The sequence below is a fragment of the Borostomias antarcticus genome (assembly GCF_949987555.1).
Source record: "Borostomias antarcticus genome assembly, chromosome: 13".
Classification (NCBI taxonomy): domain Eukaryota; kingdom Metazoa; phylum Chordata; class Actinopteri; order Stomiiformes; family Stomiidae; genus Borostomias; species Borostomias antarcticus.
The window spans coordinates 13266178-13288089 of NC_140246.1; the positions used below are offsets into that span (position 1 = coordinate 13266178).

A 21912-nucleotide genomic window follows, 5' to 3' on the forward strand; every position below is an offset into this window, starting at 1 on the left:
GTCCGTTTGGTTTTTCTGTCTGAGGTCGGAAGTAGTTTTGTTTTGGGAAGGCGGCTGTTTGGGTGTCGTTGTCGTGATTTGGTCCATTTGCTGTGACTGGGTTTTTTCGTGGATGAGGCCACTGTGGACTTTGCCGTTAAATCTGTTGGTCCGACGGAAGAATTTGGCTCCGCAGATCTGTTCTAGTGTGTTCTCAGATTGAATCTGGCTGTCTTTTTCATAACCATGAGTCATCACCATCGCCATCATCATCATCACCTCCATTTTAACATGCGTTTGATCTTTGCAGAGATTTTTGGAAGATTACTTTTTTACCTGTGTTGTGTGGTGTTGTGTGGTTACTTTGTGGTATTAGTGACTGTGACACTATCTCTTTAAGTGTCTGGGGGATTGTCATGGAGATAGTGTTTCCAGCATTTCCTCAACTGACTCATTCCTCCTTCACAGGTAATGCTTACACAAATACAGTACATGAAGATGAAACATGGACGTATAATAACAGAGACAAAGAAATGTCCCAACCGTGTTGTGTTCCATGCTCTGACGTACAGTAATACATATGTTCTCTCCCCTCTTGTTGTTTGGAGTTCAGAGTTACCTTGTCGAGAGGTTCTACATGCAAGCCGGCAGGAATTCATTTGCATGGGATAATTGTGGTTCAGATCCCATGATAACATACATGTATCTGTCTGTCTGTCTGTCTGTCTGTCTGTCTGTCTGTCTGTCTGTCTGTCTGTCTGTCTGTCTGTCTGTATGTATGTATGTATGTATGTATGTATGTATGTATGTATGTATGTCTATCTTGTCTGTCTGTCTGTCTGATTATCTGTTTGTGTGTAGCTACTCGTCATGTCATTCATCTGTTATCATCATACCATTCATCAGGAACTTTGGATTCATCAAACACTCATCTGCATTTGAGAGGCCATGACTTCCATCCATAACAACCCCCAATCCAATGACCTTCAAACGACAGGTAAGGAAATGTTCCCATTGCATTGCATACGCAGGTCGGCAGTGAACGCTCGGCCACGCGAGACTCTTTGAGACGCAAGGTTTGCTCACTCCGCGCTCGCAAATCTAATCCGATGTCGTTTTGTGCCAAAGCAAAATCCACGACTTCCTGCCACCCTCAACTTTATTGGCAAAGCTATTTTCACGCCTTCCTCTCTCACCATTCATCTTCCTCCAGCTCCGCCCCTTTTCACCAATCGGCGCCTTTCTCAGCTTCTGCGTAAGATGGAGCCTGTCGCTTCTCCCTGTGTCTATGACTCCTCCCTGCCCTTCACCGGTTTAATACAGCTTCCAAAGATCCCCTTATTTCCCACCTGTCTTAAGAGAGATTGATCTTCTGTCTGCAGACGCGTGCACCCCAATGAGGTAACGCTCGAGGGTCCAGGTGTCTGACAGATCCTCACCGGCCGACGTCAGTGTGATCGAGACTTCACTAGTACGAGATATCACGTCAGAGTGATCGAGGCATCACAAAGACAAGGAGGGGGGGCCGCTTCCTTACGGCCGCTTCCTTACAGAGAATCTGAATTATTGGCGAGCAGTTCGAACATTCAAACTTCAAAAAAAGCAGCCTGTCCTTTTTCCCGATCAGTTTGAGGCGTTTCCCTTTTTAAGTTCCCTCTCTGCCTCGGCGTCAAGCCCACCTCTGCTGGGGCCCTTGGTAAAACGGACAGAGCTTCGTACTGGACGATCTTGTGCAGGGACTCTTGTTATTTCTTAAGCGTTCCCTCCGTTTTATTGCGGAGTATAGAGATACCTCTGCATGTCAGTTTTAATTACCCTGCTCAAGGGCCAACTAAATTACTACCTTGTGGATGGTTCAGGTCTCTATCCAAATGCTAATGTACTGTACTAAATATATGTTTTACATTCACAACGACATGTATGTGTTTGTTTGTGTTCAATCTTGCCTTTGGAGAGGTCATTTAGGGTGAACCGTGTCGCCAAATGCAGTCCCATTGAATAGTGCACTGTATTTTTGTCACACTGTATTTTGTTGAGTGCCACAGATCCCTGCTGGAGAAAGCGTTGGATTTACAGTAGGTCCCATGGATCAAACCGTATTTATCTCTGTGATGTCTGGCAGGCCGTGGTGAGGAGAGCTATCCGCAGCCTCCCTCATAATCACACTCAGTCTGAGTCGGCGAACACTTATGACTGATAGATCTTCCAGTGCCATTATGTAAATGCTGAGCAGTCCAAACCAACCAGAACTTATCAGACAGGACTTTTTCCCAGGCGTCTCGCGTCTCAAAGCTCAATATGTTTACCAGTCCTTCTTTAAACTGCCGAAGCATAGAAAGCGTGGATTAGCAAATTTGATGACACAGTTGTCTGGGCTGCTGAGAACAGTGGAAATAGATTTTATCCGGTACTTTTCAACAACTTCACTACCCTGTTCTCTGAAGTTTGGAGTCCTGAGATTAAAAAAAAAAAAAAAAACGAGAGACGGGTCGATAGAATAGAGTTTTTTAAATCTTCGACCAGATTCTGCTTCAGTTGAACTTTCTCTTTCCATGCCATTCACTGGGATGTCAGTTTAAGATTTCAAATCCATGTCATTCCAAAGGTTAAATATAGAGCAGCTTGGAGCATCTTGAAAAACATTTTAAAAGTCAAGGGCTTTATTAACCTTTGTTGACTGCTGACTGTTGTATGAAAGACTAGGTCAGTTAATGGATTTGTGTACAATATTTTCAGTATACGCTCTTTATGGTGGAATTCATAAATAGATACAGTATGTACAGCACTGAGACTAACATCCACAAATATTGAGGATCAAGAGATTCCGGCAGGTTAACAATTTGAGGAGTTTTGCTACTGCATTTATTGTGTACTGTATGTGTGCCAGTAGGTACAACATTAGTTGGTGTTTTATTGTTGTTGTTGTTGTTGTTGTTGTTGTTGCATACCTGTATTTTGACTTTTGCTAAGATGAATGGAATGAGCTACATGGTGCCTGGTTGTCATTGGAGACAGTTCCCTGCTGTGGATGCATTTAGTTGAAGATGAAAAGCGATAGCATTGCTAGCACATCTCTAAGTCACAAGTGATAAGCTAGTCAGTAGAAAATAAGACAAATTCATGGATTCATTTCCAGTCACAGCATACGCAGATATTTTCCAGAAAACACACTTAAAATGCAGCCTTTCTGAAAACCTTAAGGTATTTCAAGGGTAGAGATTCAGTTCCATTTCTGCCACTCACTCTGGTCTTGATCTTTGACTCAAACTCACGTCTGTAAGCACATAAAGTCTCAGACGCGGCTGTGTTTGGAAATCTCATCTGCCTTCGTGTTCCATCCTCCGCCATCTCCGGTAGCCCCGGCCATGTGGTTGGTGGATAAGTCATCTCATTATCCATGACCTCTATTTCCCTCATGCCTGGTCAGTTATGCACAATCAGGTATAGTCCAGTTCCGTGTCTGGGTCTTTTTCCGTCGTTGCTCGAGAGGTTTTTGTGGGGAGGGGTTGGGGGCACAATACAATGTCACTCTTCACTCTTCACAACCCTCTCATAACCCCTACTCTTTCTGTGCTCTCAGATTTGTTTTATTTTTATATTCCTGCAGACGCTCTTGAAACCACTTTGTTTTGCCTCGGCCGTTCGCCCCGTTGTGCTGCTCATTAGCAGTAAACTCAGATCCTCACGCTCCATCTCCGCGCCGATATTGGAACACCTCGGTGACGTTTTTACCAGTTTTGTTGTCCCCGCCCCCCCCCCCCCCCCCCACCCCCATTGTTTCCCGGTGAGTTGCAGAACGTCGAGACGGACCGACGCTGATCCGCCCTGTCAAACCCAATTTGGCGGCCTGGGCAGAACAGAGCGGCGGCGGCGGCGGCGTTCCCTCAGGACTCCCGAGTCTCCCCCATGATCCCTCTGTGTCGGCGCTTAGTGAAGTGATCAGAAGCAAAACTGACAGCAGGCTAATGGCGGGATTCACAGCAAGACCATGCTCATTATAGTCGTCTGTTTACCCCTACCTCTCTCTCTCTCTCTCTCTCTCTCTTTCACTCTCTCTCTCTTTCTCTCTCTCTTTCTCTGCCTTCTGCTAATTCCCAAACCTCTCCATCAGCCGTGCTTTCGCTGTCCATTCATCCATATCTTTCGAATGCTTTCCTCTTCTTCTTCTTTTGATTTCTACCTCAACCATCTCTGCACTCCTCCCCTCCGTCCATACCCCCTCCTTCCCTCCATCTCTCTCCTTCTCGTTTGGGTCGGCAGTGCTTATAGTGGAATGGTGGAGTGTATCAGAGAGAGATACACGCTTGGATAGAAAATGCTGACCTGAATGCTTTACTCAGCCACCCAAACCGAGGGCAAAACAAACAAGCTAGGCTGTCGCCTTTAATCAAATGCAGTCCAAACCCAAACCTCAGGTCCCAGGCCTCCCCTGCAGCGCAGGTCTTTCTGGATTCATTTTGATGAGACCCACCTTCCCGAGCGACGGGTCGTGCTTATTCCCGCCATTCCGTCTTTTAAGACTTCCGGATCTTTCCCGGCGAAGCGGTCAGTCAGAGTGACGAGGCTGACCTTGTCACGCTGAGCGTTTAATCAGATTCCGCATACGATTATGATGAATATTCAAGGTCGGTCCGGCTAGTCTGTGGAGAAAGACAGCAATGTTCTCAAGGTGAGGTGACTCTGGGAGAATCCACTGTACTTGTGTTTAAGGCAGGAAGCCCTATTCAGAACAACCTTAATATTCTCAATGCATCTCCTCCCCTTTCTCACAGAGGATCTGCAGTGAATTGTAAATGAAGTAGATAAGATGTACAGTATTTATCAGTGTCATTTGAGTTTTCTAAAGAGTTTGGGAAGTGATGGGGTTCTCCAAATGACAATGGGGGAGATTGCATCAGGCTGCAGTCTCCCACTTATCGCAGATAGTGAGGACATTATTTCCTGTCTACACTCCTACCACCAAAGTCCAGGTGACTTTGTGGAGACTGCAAATGGAGATTAATGGACGAAAGTCACATTCTGATCCTTCGTGGTCTCAGTGTCCCTCAAACGATTTCTGGCATTGCGTTGGAGTCAAAAGGGGGATATTTTACATGGACTGACTTCATCCACATCATCCTAAAACCAGTCGCTAACTGAAACCCTCAACTGAGTACTAATGGAGGAAAACCTGTTGTTGGGAAGTGCATAGCATGAAAGTAATCTCAGGAATGAACAATACCCTACCCCTTATGCAGTCATACTGTACATACTGTACATGCATGCAAAAGACAGTCTGATGGTCCCATGTAAAGCATCGCACACTGTAAGCACAGCGAGTAATGGCACTTGCAGGTCACTTGCATTGATGTAACTGCTGCATCTGTAGATTACTTTGCTTAACAGAGTACCGGACCGTGGACGGAATCTGGTGGGTAGAGAAAAACTTGGTTCTCTTCTGATGGTTTTTGAGCCATTGCCAGATCAGATCAGGCACAGTTATGTCTCAATTTGTACCCCCACAGTTTTATTACACTATTTCACAGGAAATATTAAAGGCTTTTTCAAGGTTTTCATGCTCATTATTATTTATCACACAAATAGGACTCAGCCCATGCCTTCAGTGTAAATATTACTTTCTACTACTAATTAGAATACTGTACTATGCATGAACTACCTATTTCATTATTATGTGCTACCTGCCTGCATAATCAAATAATGAAGATATATGAAAGAGTATGATTATGTCGTAATGCCTCTCATCAAATTTACCTCACAGGCACCTTATTTTTCAATTTTGCTCATTCTCATTTTTTCATATTTTTCACTCCCATTTCTCACTGTCCTAGTCTCATTTATTTCATCCCTCATTCTGTCTCTGTCTCTCTCTCTCTCTCTCTCTGCCTCCCACTCTCTTTCAACTTTGATATGTATTATCCGTGCGTCACCGAGCAGGAGAGAGGGAGAATATTGAAAATGTAAAAGCCTCGACACACTGGCTCCGCCCCAGACAGACCCCGCTGTTTGCCAGGGGGTGTTCTAGGCAGCACCCTGAGCCCTGTTTGACCTTCACTTCGGTTGTGCGGCTATTTTTCGTTTGCTCCGAGTAAATGTCCAGATGTCCATCCCGTCCTCGCAACCTTTACGTTCGGCTTTGCGGCGCCGATAGCCCCGCGTCCGTCCGCCGCCCTCGGCGTTATCAGCGCTCACGCTCGTGCTCTTGTTTGGCAGTGTTCCCATGGCTACCTTTAATTAGGGCCTCCTTTGTATCGGGAATACTTCCCGAATTTCATTACTGCGGGGGTTAGTTTGTGTATTTGTGCTCATAGAGGGAAGCTTTGTGTGTGAAGTACTGTATCTGTTCATGCTGTGTCTGTGTTGATGCTGTTGTGGTTTAATCTATAAAGGCATTATATTGCTACGTATGGGTACACATCTGCGGTACACTCTGCTATTTACCGCCTTTGTTGTTGTACTGTATTGGCTTCCTTCATCCTCCATTTCCTTTGCCTTTAAGTGTTGGTCTTTACATCTCAGCGGTGTGCAATTGCCCCGTACCAGTATTGTGTTTTCCCGTTCGGTGTGTTCTGTAATCGGATAAAACCCCCGGCATCCCAGCGCCGCTCACAGCTCTCCCCCTCTGTCCCCTCCCCGTGTTTTTGCAGATCGAAATGCTAGAGCACAAATACGGCGGCCACCTGACCTCCCGCCGCGCCGCCTGCAAGATCCAGACGGCCTTCCGCCAGTACCAGCTCAGCAGGAACTTCGAGAAGATCCGCAACTCCCTGCTGGAGAGCCGCCTGCCGCGGCGCATCTCCCTGCGCCGCGTGCGCGCCCAGAACGCCGAGGGCTTCTCTGCCGAGCGGGCGCTGGCCGAGGGCTGCGGCCCGGCGGGCGGCGTCCCCCTGGTGCGCTCGCCGTCGCTGCCGGCCGCGGTGGGCGGCACGCTGACCGACCTGGAGGACTCCTTCACCGAGCAGGTGCAGTCGCTGGCGAAGTCCATCGACGACGCGCTGAGCAACTGGAGCCTGAAGACCATGTGCTCGCTCCAGGAGGGCGGCGCGTACCAGTTCAGTGCCGAGTCCTTCAGTTCGGCGGCGGCGGCGGCGGTAGGAGGGGGCGGAGAGGGCGGAGGAGAATCGGCGGCTCTCCATGGCGCAGTTGTTGGGGAACCGGGCGACTTGTCGCGAAGCGCCAGCAAGCTGCTGATGGCCTTCCGCGATGTGACGGTGCAGATCGACAGCCAGAACTTCCGCGTCTCCTCCTCCGTCGTCGAGTCCTCCACCTCGGTCTCCCTTGGCAACTGCGTCCAACAAGAGGGCGGGGTCACCGCGGTCACCGCCCCCGCCGACAGCAGCCCCGCCATCCCACCTGAACCCCCGAACGACCTGCCTCCACCTCCGACAGAAGCCCCCGCTGAACCCATGGAACCCCCCTTACCCCCTCAGGAACCACCACCGCCCCCGGAACCAGAGATAGAGGGGGATGGACCGGACGCCGACTTCCCCGCACCCCCTCCGAGTGAAGAGGAGCTGGCGGAGGACGAGCTCCAGCCCCCTTTAACTCCCCTGGACAAGCTAGCGTCGCCCCAAGGCCCGGAGGTGGTGGTGGTGGCCCCCTGCGGCGGTGGTGCCCCCCCCCCACCCTCCTCCTCCTCTCAACCCCAGGAGGGGCCGCTGTCGGCGGGCTCTCCACCAGCAGAGCCCCTGGAGGCCAAGCGGAGCAGCTCGGAGACGGCCGACAACAGCTCGGAGCAGATGAGCAGCAGCAGCACGTCCACGGAGGCCCGCTCGGCGTCCGAGGCCTCGTCCAAGGAGGCACTGCAGGCCATGATCCTGAGCCTGCCCCGCTACCAGTGCGAGAATCCGGCCAGCTGCAAGTCGCCCACACTGTCCACGGACGTCATGAGGAAACGACTCTACCGCATCGGCCTCAACCTCTTCAATGTGTGAGTAGCGTTGTTTTTTTTCCCTTCCAAAGTAGATTACATATTGATATCATTTGTAGAAACTGAAGGCTAAAAGCAATATAGCCAGAAATAGGTTTAATGACTCAGGCAGGCTACATATACCTTGCAGAGTGGTTACATAATATGGACCACTCTGCATCATATTATGAATTCCACAGAGGATATAGATTTTTGGGGGAATTGGATGATGCCATTTTAGAGAGGGAGTTGTGCCTTCTCTAGAAAACACTCACTCACACACAGGCAGGAGTTGATTACCTGAGATTCAATGTTTCTAATCAGGAGAGCGAGATTTGTGGTTCTTGGTCTCTCGTCACTCACCAGGAGGTAGGACTCCATCACACCGACCCTTACGGAGACACGGTCTTCAGTTCTGTTCAGTGAAGTGGGGAGCTAGTGGCATCTCCTCTATTATGTATCTGCACCTCTCTACTTTCCTTTCTCTCCTCTCCCTCTTTCTCCTCCCATCTCCCTCGAGCTTCCTCCCTCTCTTCCCCCGATCCCCCACTCTTACTTCCTCTCCCCCTTCCTCTTGGCAGCTGCGACCAGCAGCCTCTGTTGTGCAGAGTGCCTGTCACCTTCTGTTTGCCTTTTAGGCCCAAAATAGCTCTAGCCTCTTATCCGTGGCCGGCCTGTGAAGTCCACATCCACAGTAGCAAAGATTACTGCTAAGGAGGAGATGATGCGCCAGGCTCCAGATATTATAACGCTGTAGCTGGTATACAGTACAGTCACGAAAGAACAACCGGTGCACTGTTATCTTTGTCAGTGAACCATTGTATTTGTTACCTGAAGTGGGGGGGGGGGTAGTGTAGAGTGATCCAGGGAGGACGAGGGAGAGTCAGGGATGAGGAAAAGGCTGGATGGGTAGATTACGGGAGCGCCGAAAAAAGGTTTGAGATCAAGAACAGGGATGACGGTGAGAGACGGGGCAGATCGGTTTTTCTCCGCCCGTTTCCTGAGGCAAGATGCTGCGGTGTCTTCACACACGACGAGGCCCACCCCCCCCACCCCCCCGCACATCCCCCCTCCTTCTTCCACACACACTCGCACAATGCGTGCCTCCACACCCCCTCGAGAGATACTTTATCGGGTTTCTTTGGACTAAAACAGCTGGACCAGCACTTTCCGAGTTCTCCGTAGGACACGGAACAGGATGAAGTACAAGTCCTGGAGTGGATCCAAATAGCTTTTCTTGTTCTGTGAGGGAGAGAAAGAGAGGAGAGAGATGAGAATGAGTGAGAAGAAAGAACGACTTAGACAGAGGTGGGGAAAAAGGGAGAGAATTAAGTGAGAGCAAATGAATGGCTGATGGGCGAGGGTGACAGGTCGAAGAAACGAGGGAGCGTCTGATGAAGGGAGGGGGAGAAAAAGAGTGAAAGAGAAAGATAAGAGATAGATTAGTTCTAGACTGGTTCTCTGAGTGACGAGGTTGCTTTTATGAAACCATATTTCCTGGTTGATTCCTCTCAGTACATTGTTGATAATTCATGGTATTTATATGGCATTGCTGGTAGATCGTTAGAGAGATCACCTCTGAAGATAATATGCAAACTTTGTTTCCTTCACGGGTAGCTTTTGAAGGCACATAGATAACGTTAAGATTATCTAGGCATATATTTCAAGCATAATTAATGAAATGTATATGGTAATCTCATAGTGATTATCTCAAGATATAAGATATTTTCATTTTAAGTAGTGATCTGCCTAACCAGTTGCTTTAACAGGACTGAGGAGTGAGATGGTATCATGAATTTAAAATCGTCTAAAATTAGCATACCATTTGCATATATTTCATGTTCTGTCTCCGTGGGACCTGCAATGTAATTATTGATTTGAGGATGGAAAGATAAACAAGGTTCGGTGAGCGGTTTGGGGGTTGGACTGTTGCAAATCTGAGGACCCGTGCACACTGCAATACTACTGCGTTAACTTGCAGAGCTGAAGGCAAGACACTAGGGACAACTGAAGTCCTCAAGCCTCAGGCAACGTTACTTGTCACAAGAGTTTGGGTTCACCTTAACCACCTCTGCAACACAGAGAGACACATACTAAAAAAACTCCAATGACCATTTTCATAGCCCTTAGATCCAGATCCAAGGTGAACACAGGCTTTCCAATGTAAATCCAATCTTGTTTATTTCTGCCCCCCTGCAGTGCTCTGTCCATTCAGAATTAAATTCGCTTCCAGTCATTCTGCCTAGTGATGAGTGACAGAGTCAGGACCAGATATGTGTTACCAAGATGGCTACTAGATGAATGAAGGGGATGTTAAAGTGGTTGAGACAGTTGGGGAGCGTTCACCGAGGTGAAGCGTTCACGACGTATAGAGCTGACACGGATCCCAGCGACTCAGGGCTGACACTTACATCTGTTCCACACAACATTTCAGTTTGAGTGACGATACTGTGGTGTAATTTGGAACTCAACATTAAACTGTCAAGAGCAAGCCCCAAGAGAACAAATCCACACTTGGAAGGAACATTTAAAAGGGGATTCTTGCTTCTCACTCGATGAACCTACCTTGAACATGTCCTCAATGCCCTTAAACTTCCCTGTTTTGAAGAAATGGACTAAACTATTTCCATAGACATTGAGAGCTGAGAGAGGCCATCTAGACAGGGTGAAACCAATCACTTGTATTATAATGAGAAGTGAATCTAAAAAAAGGCAACTATCCAGGCTTTTAAATTATCATTAGCAATTCTGTTGCAAGTTGGATGTAATTAAAAGTTTTATTTTTCCACTGGGAACTTGCACCTACCTGGGGAACAGGGACAAAAGTTTGAGAATGCAAAGGCAGCCAGCATGTCACCCAGCTCACTGCAAATTTGAACTATTGAAATTTATTATTCAGGGGTATCCAAAAAAAACAGAATAACTCATAATGAAATGCTTGTAAGTACTTGTGCTCTGGTGGAGTGGAAGTGCAACAGGTCTTCAGAGATGAATGCTGAGTCACTACGGAGTACGGACTCCCGGTACAAACCTGTATGAATGATTAGGCCTACAGTGTCCTGAAACGCACCATCTTCGACAGACAGCACGTCCCCATGGATAATGTATCTTTTTTGTTTTGGACTGTTTTCGTGTTGTTATGTCAGACACAGCCAGCATTCTCAGCTTATTTTGTCCGACTAATACAGTAGATCTTAAGAGTACGCCATTGAAGAAAGCAGAAAATATACATAAATAGCTCCAGGCTTCTTTGGCAGGCGACGTGTGATTGTCAGTCATAGCGTGGGCGGCACAGGAGAATCACAGATCTATTTGGGGGTTTTTGGGAGAGAGCTTTATCAGTAACACATGCACAGACCATCCTAAGAATATTTTGTGTGAATGATAATCACTTGCAAGTACACAGCGTCTTCGAGGTAGAGCTATGCATTTAACACAACTGTGAACGTGAATGTGACTCATATGGTTATTCGTCTGTAGGCCTGTGATGTGTTTGAACCCCGGGCACGTGTGACATTTCAAAAATGTTCGGTGACTTTGAGGAAAGTTTGCCAGCAATGACGAATGCATACCTTACCTCATCACTTTCCAACAACCCCCTTTCATTCTTGATTGCCCACCTCGAAAGATAAGCACGTTTTTAATAAAGTGAAACTGCATGCTGAAAGAGAGAGAGAGAGAGAGAGAGAGGGAGAGAGAGAGATGAAGGGAGAGAGAGAAAGGTGTCGAGGGACAGTGGTGAAGAAAGAGAGTGAGGGTAAAAGGGACAGGGAGAGGGGAAAGAAGTCAGCGGTATTAATTCCAGCAGTTCATATCCTCCCTCTAATACCAGTGCACCTCCCCTCATGCATTCTAAACAGGGACCTGTGCCTAAAGCTAAAACATCTCTCTTCCCCGCTCTGTCTCTCTCCATCTCTCTCTCCATCTCTCCTTCTCTCTCTCTCTCTCACACACACACACACACACTAACTCACACTCACAGCCTCACAGTGTGGGTGTTATGTATATCTGGTGAGGTAGGGTGAGTACAGCAGATCGTAAAGGATGGCGAGGTGAAAAGAGAACTTGTCTACACGCCGGCCCTCAGGGCAGCCAAGCGGCTCGGGCCCGCGCGTACCCCCCCTCCCCCCCCCCCCCCTCTCCCCACTTCCCTGGAATCCCATGGCAGGAAGGTGGCCTAAACCGGTCCGGGGAGAGGTGAGAAGAGGGGAGGGTAATGGATGGACACACTCAGAGCGCAACGGCTGCTTGATAGGGTTTTCGTCGGGGCGCGCGTTCTGCGGGGAATGGAAATGCATCGATTGCGCGGGGGAACGAGAATGTCAAGGACGCGGTCTCCGGCGACGGGCGGCGGAGGAGGTGCTGGAGAGACGTGGTCCTCTGAGGACTCCATTTATAGCGCTCTGCCTTTCCTCCGTGTGTTTAAAGCTACCCCTCTCTCTCTCCTCTCTCTCTCTCTCTCTCTCTCTCTCCTCTCTCTCTCTCTCTCTCTCTCTCTCTCTCTCTCCTCACGGCCCACTGCCGATGACAGAGCCCCAGCCACACCACTCACGGAAAGAGTGGTGTGTGTGTGTGTGTGTGTGTGTGTGTGTGTGTGTGTGTGTGTGTGTGTGTTCAAGTGGTCGGGCCCCTCTCTCTCAGGCATGGAAAAGGACGCGCCAAGGTAGTTCATGCATAAAACATGGGAGGAGAGCTGGGATGGCTATGTGAGATTAAGCGGGACATGGTGTGTGTGTCTCTGTGTGTCTGTGTGTGTGGTTTCCCTCAGGGGTGCTGCCATGTCAGGACTAATTAAGACAATAGATCAGCAAAACCTGCTCAGCTCCAGAACTGCGTGCGTGCGTGCGTGCGTGCGTGCGTGCGTGCGTGTGTGAGTTAGGCACGCGTGCGAGAGAGAGAGTGTATGTGTGTGTGTTTTGACTTCATGTTGTGGGGACACAATGTCTCCACAAGTATATAGTTTTGCTGCGATCCATTTGGCTCGTGAAGGAGTTGGGAGAGACGGAGAACCATGAGGTAACCGCGGTACAGTAGACACCAACAACAGCACAGTAAACATGTTGTCCCCCACCCATGATGCATATTCCTCTGTGGCAATGATAGAGTGTAAAGATGGAATTTCTTTTTGAATTAATATGATACACTACTAATCTATGAGACCACTAACATGTAAAACAATGAGTAAACAAGCCAGGAATCTTTTCTTTTATCTTAACTCTGGATTTGAAAAGTAGAAGTGTCCCTCAGTAGAATAGACTATACTTTTACTACATAGTATACTAGTTTCAGTCTTCAAATCTTAATGTACTGGCAATGGGAAAAACAACGAGTACTACTATGTGAGCTCTAACCAGCTCATGTGGTTGATGACGCTGGTCAAGCTAATAAAGGCCCCTGGCTAGAATGGACTGTGGGTTCACTGAGACACTTACAGTTGTTTTGTGAAGAAAGCAACGATGGATGAGTGGTGTTTTAATAGCCAACAAGTCCTCTAGCACCTGTATGGTCTAAAGTCCCATAATGGATGTTGAAATACAGACATCTGGTGCTACTAATGTCACATCATGTGTATCAATGATTGACCAAAGTAAGCTCTCTACAAACCATGGTAGAGTGAGTAAGAGGACAATAACGTCTCCATCTAGTGGGCAAACAAGTCCATGCACCTGTATGGTCTAAAGTCCTCTAATGAATGTTGAAATACAGACATATCTAGCTCTACTAAACACCGGATGTAGAAAGAACATGGCTTCCCAAGTAAACTTGTCTGAGACTATACTGAGATACCAAGCATAGTTTTTGATGTAAAAATCTAAATGTACTTGTCAATGGAAAAATGCATTGGAAAGGCGCCCCTTTTGTGGTGGATTCTGGTACTACGGGGGGACTGACAGACTCACTCACTCACTCACGACGTGACACCGGCCACACCGGTTGGGGGACAACAAAGATAAACATTAGCGGACGTGAACTAGCTTTGTTTGCCAAACCAATAAATACCAACACACTACACTATGCGGTATTTTGCGCATACAAAAGAGGCTCCTCAGATAACAGTTGAGGAATACTGTGTGTACGACTGATTTAATGAGACACAAATAAGACAGAAATGCTAATAAAACAGTATTACTTAAGTTTCACTTAGTTACACAGGGAGCTGCCATCATGTTCACGACTCCCAGAGTGAACTGGGGGTATGAGTTCACGAGTGGTCGTATGAATTCACGAGTGGAGAAAACAAGTCGTGAGGGGCATTCCAGTCAAAACTGTGAGTAGTATCTGGAACATCATGACCTCACGAGCCAAATGGAACGCAGCATTAGACAAGAAAAATTTGACTTCTGTGTGGACACTGGAAGGGCCCCGCAAGTTTATACAAATTTGAGGGTCAAAGGTTAAGGTTTAGGGCTTGGGTTACAAATACGCTAGGTTACAGGTTATGGTGAGGGGTGAATGGTTAGGATTACAGTATATAGTAGAGTCAATTTGTGTGTGTGTGTGTGTGTGTGTGTGTGTGTGTGTGTGTGTGTGTGTGTGTGTGTGTGTGTGTGTGTGTGTGTGTGCGTGTGTGTATGTGTATTATATCCCCTCGACATAAAAGAGAACCATTTGCTAGAGTAAACGAGAACAAATCCAGCTACTTCAGTAAAGAATTGCCCCGATTGCCCTATCAGCAAGAGCCAGGAGGCGATGGTCAACATTTTTGTTGAGAAACGCTTCACACCACCAGCTCTATATCAATGTAATGGATAGTGTGTTTGTGAGATCTCTTCTAGTTACTTCCTGTTGTGCACCCTCAGGTGATTGCTGGGAGCTTCAAACTGTCATCAATCCATTAGTGTTTACCAGTGGAAATAAAATGGGCCTCTGTCATCAGGACTGGGTGGGAGAGACAGCGTGCTGAATTAGTTGAATGCTCGCTGTGTGAGCTTTTATTCTACTTGTGCCATTTTAATGAGGGATATGGTAATACTGTAGCATACTGTAAGTGCATATTAAAATGAATATTTCGGAGAACTTTGACTGGGTAGTGGGAAGTTGATAAAGCGCATGTGTGTTTGTGTGTCTGTGCGTGTGTGTGTGTGTGTGTGCGTGTGAGCATGCTTGTGTGAGTGTGTGTGTGTGTGAGTTTGTGTGTGTGTGAGCATGCGTGTGTGTGAGTGTGAGCGTGTGTGTGTGTGTGAGCGTGTGTGTGTGTGTGTGTGTGTGTGTGTGTGTGAGCATGCGTGTGTGTGAGTGTGTGTGTGTGTGTTTGTGAGTGTGTGCGTGTTCGTGTGTGGTCATATAAGCGGAGGCATCATCCCATACACTTCAACCCAGTGGTAAGCCATTGTAAGAGCAAGAAAAATTGATCAAAACCAAAATGGCCGACGGACAGCCAGAAATGCCAAGTTGCTCATCAATATATTGCCAATTCCTCTATAGTAAGAGACCCTTACAGGTAATAAATAAATAAATAAATAAATAAATAAATAAATAAATAAATAAATGAAAAGGTGACATCAGGTAACAACTAAGGAGTCATGCAAGTTTAGATTTTATATTGGGGGAAATTACAATTAATCACCTGTCCACTAAATTGGACATCATGTATCGCTAGCCATATTTCAACTAAAATTAATTCTCATTATTGCTACTGTTCTTGAACATATTTAATCTGCAGTGATTTTTGGTCTGTGAATTAATGTATTTATGTTATTAGAATGCAATTTGAAGTTTTTGTATATCTTTATATTTTGTAGAGCTCAAGAGATGATACAGTACTATATGTTGTGTACATTACTGTACCAGGCCTAGTGTGTTGTGTACAGTGCTGTACCAGGCCTAGTGTGTTGTGTACATTACTGTACCAGGCCTAGTGTGTTGTTTACAGTGCTGTACCAGGCCTAGTGTGTTGTACATTACTGTACCAGACCTAGTGTGTTGTACATTACTGTACCAGGCCTAGTGTGTTGTGTACAGTGCTGTACCAGGCCTAGTGTGTTGTACATTACTGTACCAGACCTAGTGTGTTGTACAGTGCTGTACCAGGCCTAGTGTGTTGTGTACAGTGCTGTACCAGGCCTAGTGTGTTGTACATTACTGTACCAGACCTAGTGTGTTGTACAGTGCTGTACCAGACCTAGTGTGTTGTGTACAGTACTGTACCAGGCCTAGTGTGTTCTGTACAGTACTATAGCAGGCCTGGTACAGTACTATACAACAATATTACTGTACCAGGCCAGTATACAGTTTTTCACATCCTTATATATCATTTTATTAATTTGTTTGTGAAATACGTATTAATTCAGTTGAAAACAAAAACGCATATTGTCCACTTGAGAGGACATGTAAAAATCTATTTTAAAAATCTGTGTTTAATGCCTTAAAATATCAAATCAAATCAAACTTTATTTGTATGGCGCATTTCATACACAGAGGCAACACAATGTGCTTTACAGAGAGCAATGGGCATAGGTCTCACCCCTACATATTCCAGAGGGAAGCAAAATAAGTAGCCCAGTTTACATGTGTTTGTGTGTGTTGGGGGAGGGTTGTTTGTGTGTGTTATTCTGTCTGTCTGGGCGTCTGTGTTTACGTCTAGCGTATCCAGAGTTCTCCTCAGTGTCTGAGACCATTTGTGCCGGCAGCAGCAACGAAGAGGGAGCTGTCCTTTCAGCCTCACAGCTGAGCCCTGCCTGAACCCCCCCCTCTCCCTCCACCTCACACTCTCTCTCCACTCATCTCTCTCTATTCACCTCTCTATTCCTCTCATCTTCCTCTCCTCTCTGTCACATCTGGCATCTCTCTTCTCTCTCTCTCTCTAGCGTTTCTCTTCCCCCCCCAATCCTCCCTCCATCTCTTGCTAAGCCGATTAGCTCCACATGGATCCGTTACGTAAATAATGTGGTGTTCTGCACTGCACTGTGCTGTCTTTAAAAGGAGGTGTGTGTGTGTGTGGGTGTGTGCGCGGTGGGGGGTAGGGTTATATCAAGAATCCGTATGCACACACACACACAAACACGCCTGTCAATTTACACCTACTGGACATCAGTACTCACTACTCAATATTGTGTGGTGTACAAACACTACAAAGTATTGAGTGCTTCCTTGGGGTTCTCCATCATGCTCGCGTCCTCCGCAGACCTACAGTACTCCCAGTGTTCCTCACAGGGGACGTCCGGAGAACCGCGCCGCGTTCCAAAGTGTCCATTGATATTCCGTGACCGTCCTCTGCGTTTTACTGCTCAGCGAGCTGTTTAATCATCTTTAATGAACATAATGATTCGATAAGGGGGAAGGACTACATTAGGGTGTTCTATCATGTTAACGGTCAACACCTGCGTGGCGCAAGTCTATTGTGTGCAATTATCTTTGTAGCCTCGCGCCGGATTTTCATAACAGTACTCTTGTTATGACCATGTATCACTTTTAGTGTTTCGTTTTTTTAACGGCTTATGTTGGGGAATAAAAAAAAAAAAAAGCTGTGTTAGGTCCTGTTTTGGAAGAAAGAAAGACACATTTTCTCATGGTTTACACTTACTGTACTATGGATGAAAATCTAACTTAGTTAAGTTAGAGAATCAAAAGAACACGCGAGTGGTCGATTCAAGCTGGTTTCAAACAAAGACAATAGTTTTATTCTAATATGACGATTTGCAAATCGGATTCTGAAACAGGAAGTGTTTCCCTCATCAGAATGGTCGGACTGAAACATGCACTCAGGGACAAAGGGTAAAGGGAGGTGATGTCACAGAGCAAAGGGTGTTTCTAAACAGACTGATTTCAATGGAAACAGATTAGAAATAAGTTTCAGAGAGGTTGTAAAACAATGAACAGAGAAGATCAATCAAATAGGAGGATTCAATCAAATAGGAAGATTCAATCAAATAGGAAGATCAATCAAATAGGAACACAGAAAATAACAAATTGGAGGTAACACATTGGTGATTTTGAAATTTCATTAACAGTACCTTAGCTGTTGATAGTTAATCATTAAGAGGTGAAAATCGAGCAATTGCATGCCCATTAAATGCAGTGAAGTTCCCACTTAAAGGAAAAGTGTCTTTGAACTAGAAGCGCCTAGTCGTGAGAATTATATTGTCTGTGAACACAATAGAATGATTTCAGCCTTGCATCCCAGTCACAGTCTTAACAATGTGCACATATTAACTTTTCAAGTTTAGACTTGTCAAACGTGACTCACTTCTTTCTCTTCTTCCTCCCATCCTCTCTCCATCAGGAATCCCGACAAGGGCCTCCAGTTCCTCATCTCGCGGGGCTTCATCCCGGACACGCCCATCGGCGTCGCCCACTTCCTGCTCCAGAGGAAGGGACTGAGCCGCCAGATGATCGGCGAGTTCCTCGGCAACAGCAAGAAGCCGTTCAACAGGGACGTGCTCGAGTGAGTATCCAGCTCGACCTCTGACCTCGGGCAACACTCTTGGGCTCTGTCTCCCGACGACACCAAATCTAGCGAGGCACGGTTGTAACACTTTACTTTCACATGAGTGCAGTAAGTTTTCGCTTTTTCAATTAGGACAACATTCTCAAATGAAACTGTCTCATTTGTGACTTGTGGCTTAATGGCGTTAGCGAACCATCACAGGTTGTTGGTAATGAAGCCGACTGCCCGGCACACCAGAGTAGCCTGGGTGCCTGCAAAGACTCGGCTGTTTGAGACACAATCACAAGCTCAGGGAAATGAATAGCAAATTAGCTTAAGCTTCCGTCTGATGTTAATGTATCCTTGTGTGTCTCTCACATCAACATAAGCAGATGGGAGACAGTGGGACATTGGTGGGACTGCGCGGGGCTCCCTCAACTACTGCTAATAGTGGCTAATAGACCAATTATGTTTGGCAACACTGGGGATGTGTGCGCAACACCTGTTACAGAAAACAGCTATCAAAGCTATAGATAGGCAGCTATCAAACTAATCCGATTTCAGTTTGAAAATGTTCTCCACGCACTACAGCAGCTTGTCACCCAGTGATAGGCACTGTTAATGCAATGAAATGAACCTCGGTGAATGGGATACGTCTTGCAGACATATGCATTGGCGTTTATACATTGGGGATTCCCGCATCACGGTTGAAGAACATGCGTGATGTCATTGTGACGTACAGTAGTCTGATAATCCACCTATTGTACATTATACTGCAAATCCCTCTTTTATTAAAACTAGTCCAACTTCTGAACTTCTTATTCTCCATTTGAAGCACATGGAATGTGTGTGTGTTTTCTGCTCGTGTGCCATTATGTTTGTTCTTGATTTTAGCTTATTTAACGTTAGCGGGACGTGTTATGTTACATAAATGTCCCGCTGACATGGACGTGCTAATGTTGATGTGTCCATGAACGAGTGTGTGCCTCATAACGGTGTATCAATCAGTGTTACTGCACCAATGCCCAGAAAAACTAGAGGGACTTGCACTCAGAGTGCAGACCTCCGCCCCTGTACCCCCCCCTCAACTGCTCTCCCCCTTCCATGTCCCCCCCCCCCCCTTTCCTCTACCTTTCCTCCCACCACCACCTCTCATGTGCTGTGCTCTCCTACTGGCCTTTTGAATAAGTAACTGTAGCACCAACTGTAGTTTCCTCTTTCTGCTTGACATCTTTCCTCTCCAATTTCCAAAACGTTGCTAGTTTTGTGAAGACTTCCCATTCACATTCATTAACAGCCAAGCAGAGCAGTAGTGGAGGGAGGAATGGGCTGCTTCAGAGTCTGCAGACAGTAGTTTACAATATGTACATTTGAGATGGGAGTTATACAGCCAATGACATGTTAAATCTATAGTCTATAGGCGAGATACTGTATAGTTAAATCTATAGTCTATAGGCGAGATACTGTATAGTTTTCTATGAAGTCGATCATTTTAATGTGCAGACACTTTATTTTCATCCACCTGAAAGTGTCAGCAGTTTACTTTGAATGCTTGAAGTTTACATTATCGTTTAAATGCCAGTTGAGACACTAGTCTATATAACAGGTGTCACTGTGTTGTTTGGCAGTATTGCCTTTACTGCCTGATAGTATACATAAAGCATTAAAAATGGTAATTTAGCAGACTCTATAGAGGTAGCCTACAGAATGCATCACTTCAACTACAAGAACTAGAAATATAACTTTATGGTGCATTCCATTTGTCTCGTGAGGTGTGAGTGGGAACTGGCAATGGTCACTTCCGAGGTGAGCGTTCCAGTTGCAACAGCTGATCTCGTTATCAACAGCTAACTAGTACCTCTAGCCTTTGTTAGCAAACAAGTTGATAACAACGCACTTGTGCGCACAAAACACCATAATCAGCAATAGCTTTAGCAGCTTGTTTGTCGCTCTCTACACTGCAGCCAGTAGTCTCGTCAGGCGCAAGGTGAAATTTAAATATTGCTGATTTAAATAATAACACTGCTGCAGCATCATCTTCCATCCGCCGGACAGAAAAATTATGGTAGGCGGGCTCTAGCGTTCTACCTTCTGGATCGAGCTGAAAAAGTAAATAGACACCAGCCTGTTGACGCAAGCATAACTGATCAAGGCTGGATCATGGATGTTGCTCTGTGGCACATGATGCAATCCCCCATGGCCAGGAACAGACAGTTTTTGGCCCAGCTCGGTATTGCAAGTGGCGCCAAGAACCTGAAACCTATGAGGAAACTGAAACCTAAATCCCCCACTACACTGAAGTTACAGTAATGTGGGTACTGTAGAGCCACCTATGAATAAATCATGGTCAAAATTGAATGGTGAGTTCCTTGGCCCATGCTGCACCCCTCCACCGAGTTTCATGCATATCGGGCCGGTAGTTTTTGTTTAATCCTGTCCCCATGCAGACACACACACAACAGATAGACAGGGGCGAAAAACATTACCTTCATACACATAAACACATAAACATAACACAAACTGGTCCCTCTGGGAGTCACCTTAACCCAAGACAAACACTTACAAAATCATACTCTCCCACCCAGTGATCCACTGACTCTACCGCACACAGCTAAGTCAACACAACTCTTCCTCAAGCTGTAGTATCACACAGCCGTGTAAGGCAGCCCACTGACCCAAACACACACACACACAACTTGAGGAGCTGCCGACCGGCCCGCGGGCCATTTCTGATGGTCCCTCCTGGCCTTGATTCTCCGGGCTAGCCTGCTCATCAAGGAGCAAGTGAGAACAGGTGTGCTCGCTCACTCAAACCATCCAGTTGAGACAGTAGGCAGGGGGAAGGGCAGTAACCCGGGGAACCAGAACACACACACATACGCACGCACACACACACACACTAGCCGTAACATGTATCTATCTATAAGCTATCCAAAGCCAAGCTCCCAACCCGTCTCTACTGACAGAGCTTAAGGTTTGGTCTCTATTGAGGGCGGGCTGATCTCTGTCAGCGCCGTCACCGTGTGCGAGGTGAGAACCCTCGCAGTCTCGCTTTAAAGGAGACAGATAACAGTCTATTCCACGAGGGGCGACTCCCGAGCACCTTCCATCACATACTGTCGTGCCCGGGCAGTTCAAAGCCTTGCTGAACAGCCCTCGCTGTGCTTTTTTCACCTCCTCCTTCCTTTTAAAAAGAGAAACCCTGGTGGGTTGGAACAACAGGACAGACGGGCAGGATATGACTAGCAAGCAGGCGTACGCTGGCACAAGCACGCCACGTACAGACACACACACACACACATTTGTGTGACACACAGAACTTCACTGCTCATATTACAGGTCAGTCACTGAGTCTGATTTGTTTATATCTCTTTCATATTGCATTGTTTTTCTTTCTGTTTCTTTCCTCGTCTCTCTATCCCTCTACCTCCTTCTGTCAGCGTCCTTCAACCTGCCTGGCGACTGGAGGTATTTCAGCTCCTCGTCTTCCTGCCTTAATTATTTATCCATCATCCAAAGTTTGAACTTCAACCACTGAAATAATCACCATCCGTGGGGTCACACCTGCAACCCCAAGTCCTAGTAATAGCATATTTTTGTTCCGGCCAATAACATATCTGTACTCTGAAGTGCACTTTGCTAGATTGTCAAAACACATTAA

General features: G+C 46.5%; 1 protein-coding gene across 1 annotated transcript in view; it reads left to right on the forward strand.

The window, feature by feature from the left end:
* The window catches only part of LOC311317146 (IQ motif and SEC7 domain-containing protein 3-like), a gene marked incomplete at both ends in the record, with an annotated part of 115086 nt that overhangs the window by 60973 nt on the left and 32201 nt on the right, over positions 1-21912 (forward strand). The window contains 2 exon segments of the mRNA XM_084448171.1: positions 6624-7906; positions 18108-18269. Of these exon segments, the coding sequence (XP_084304297.1) occupies positions 6624-7906; positions 18108-18269 (1445 nt within the window).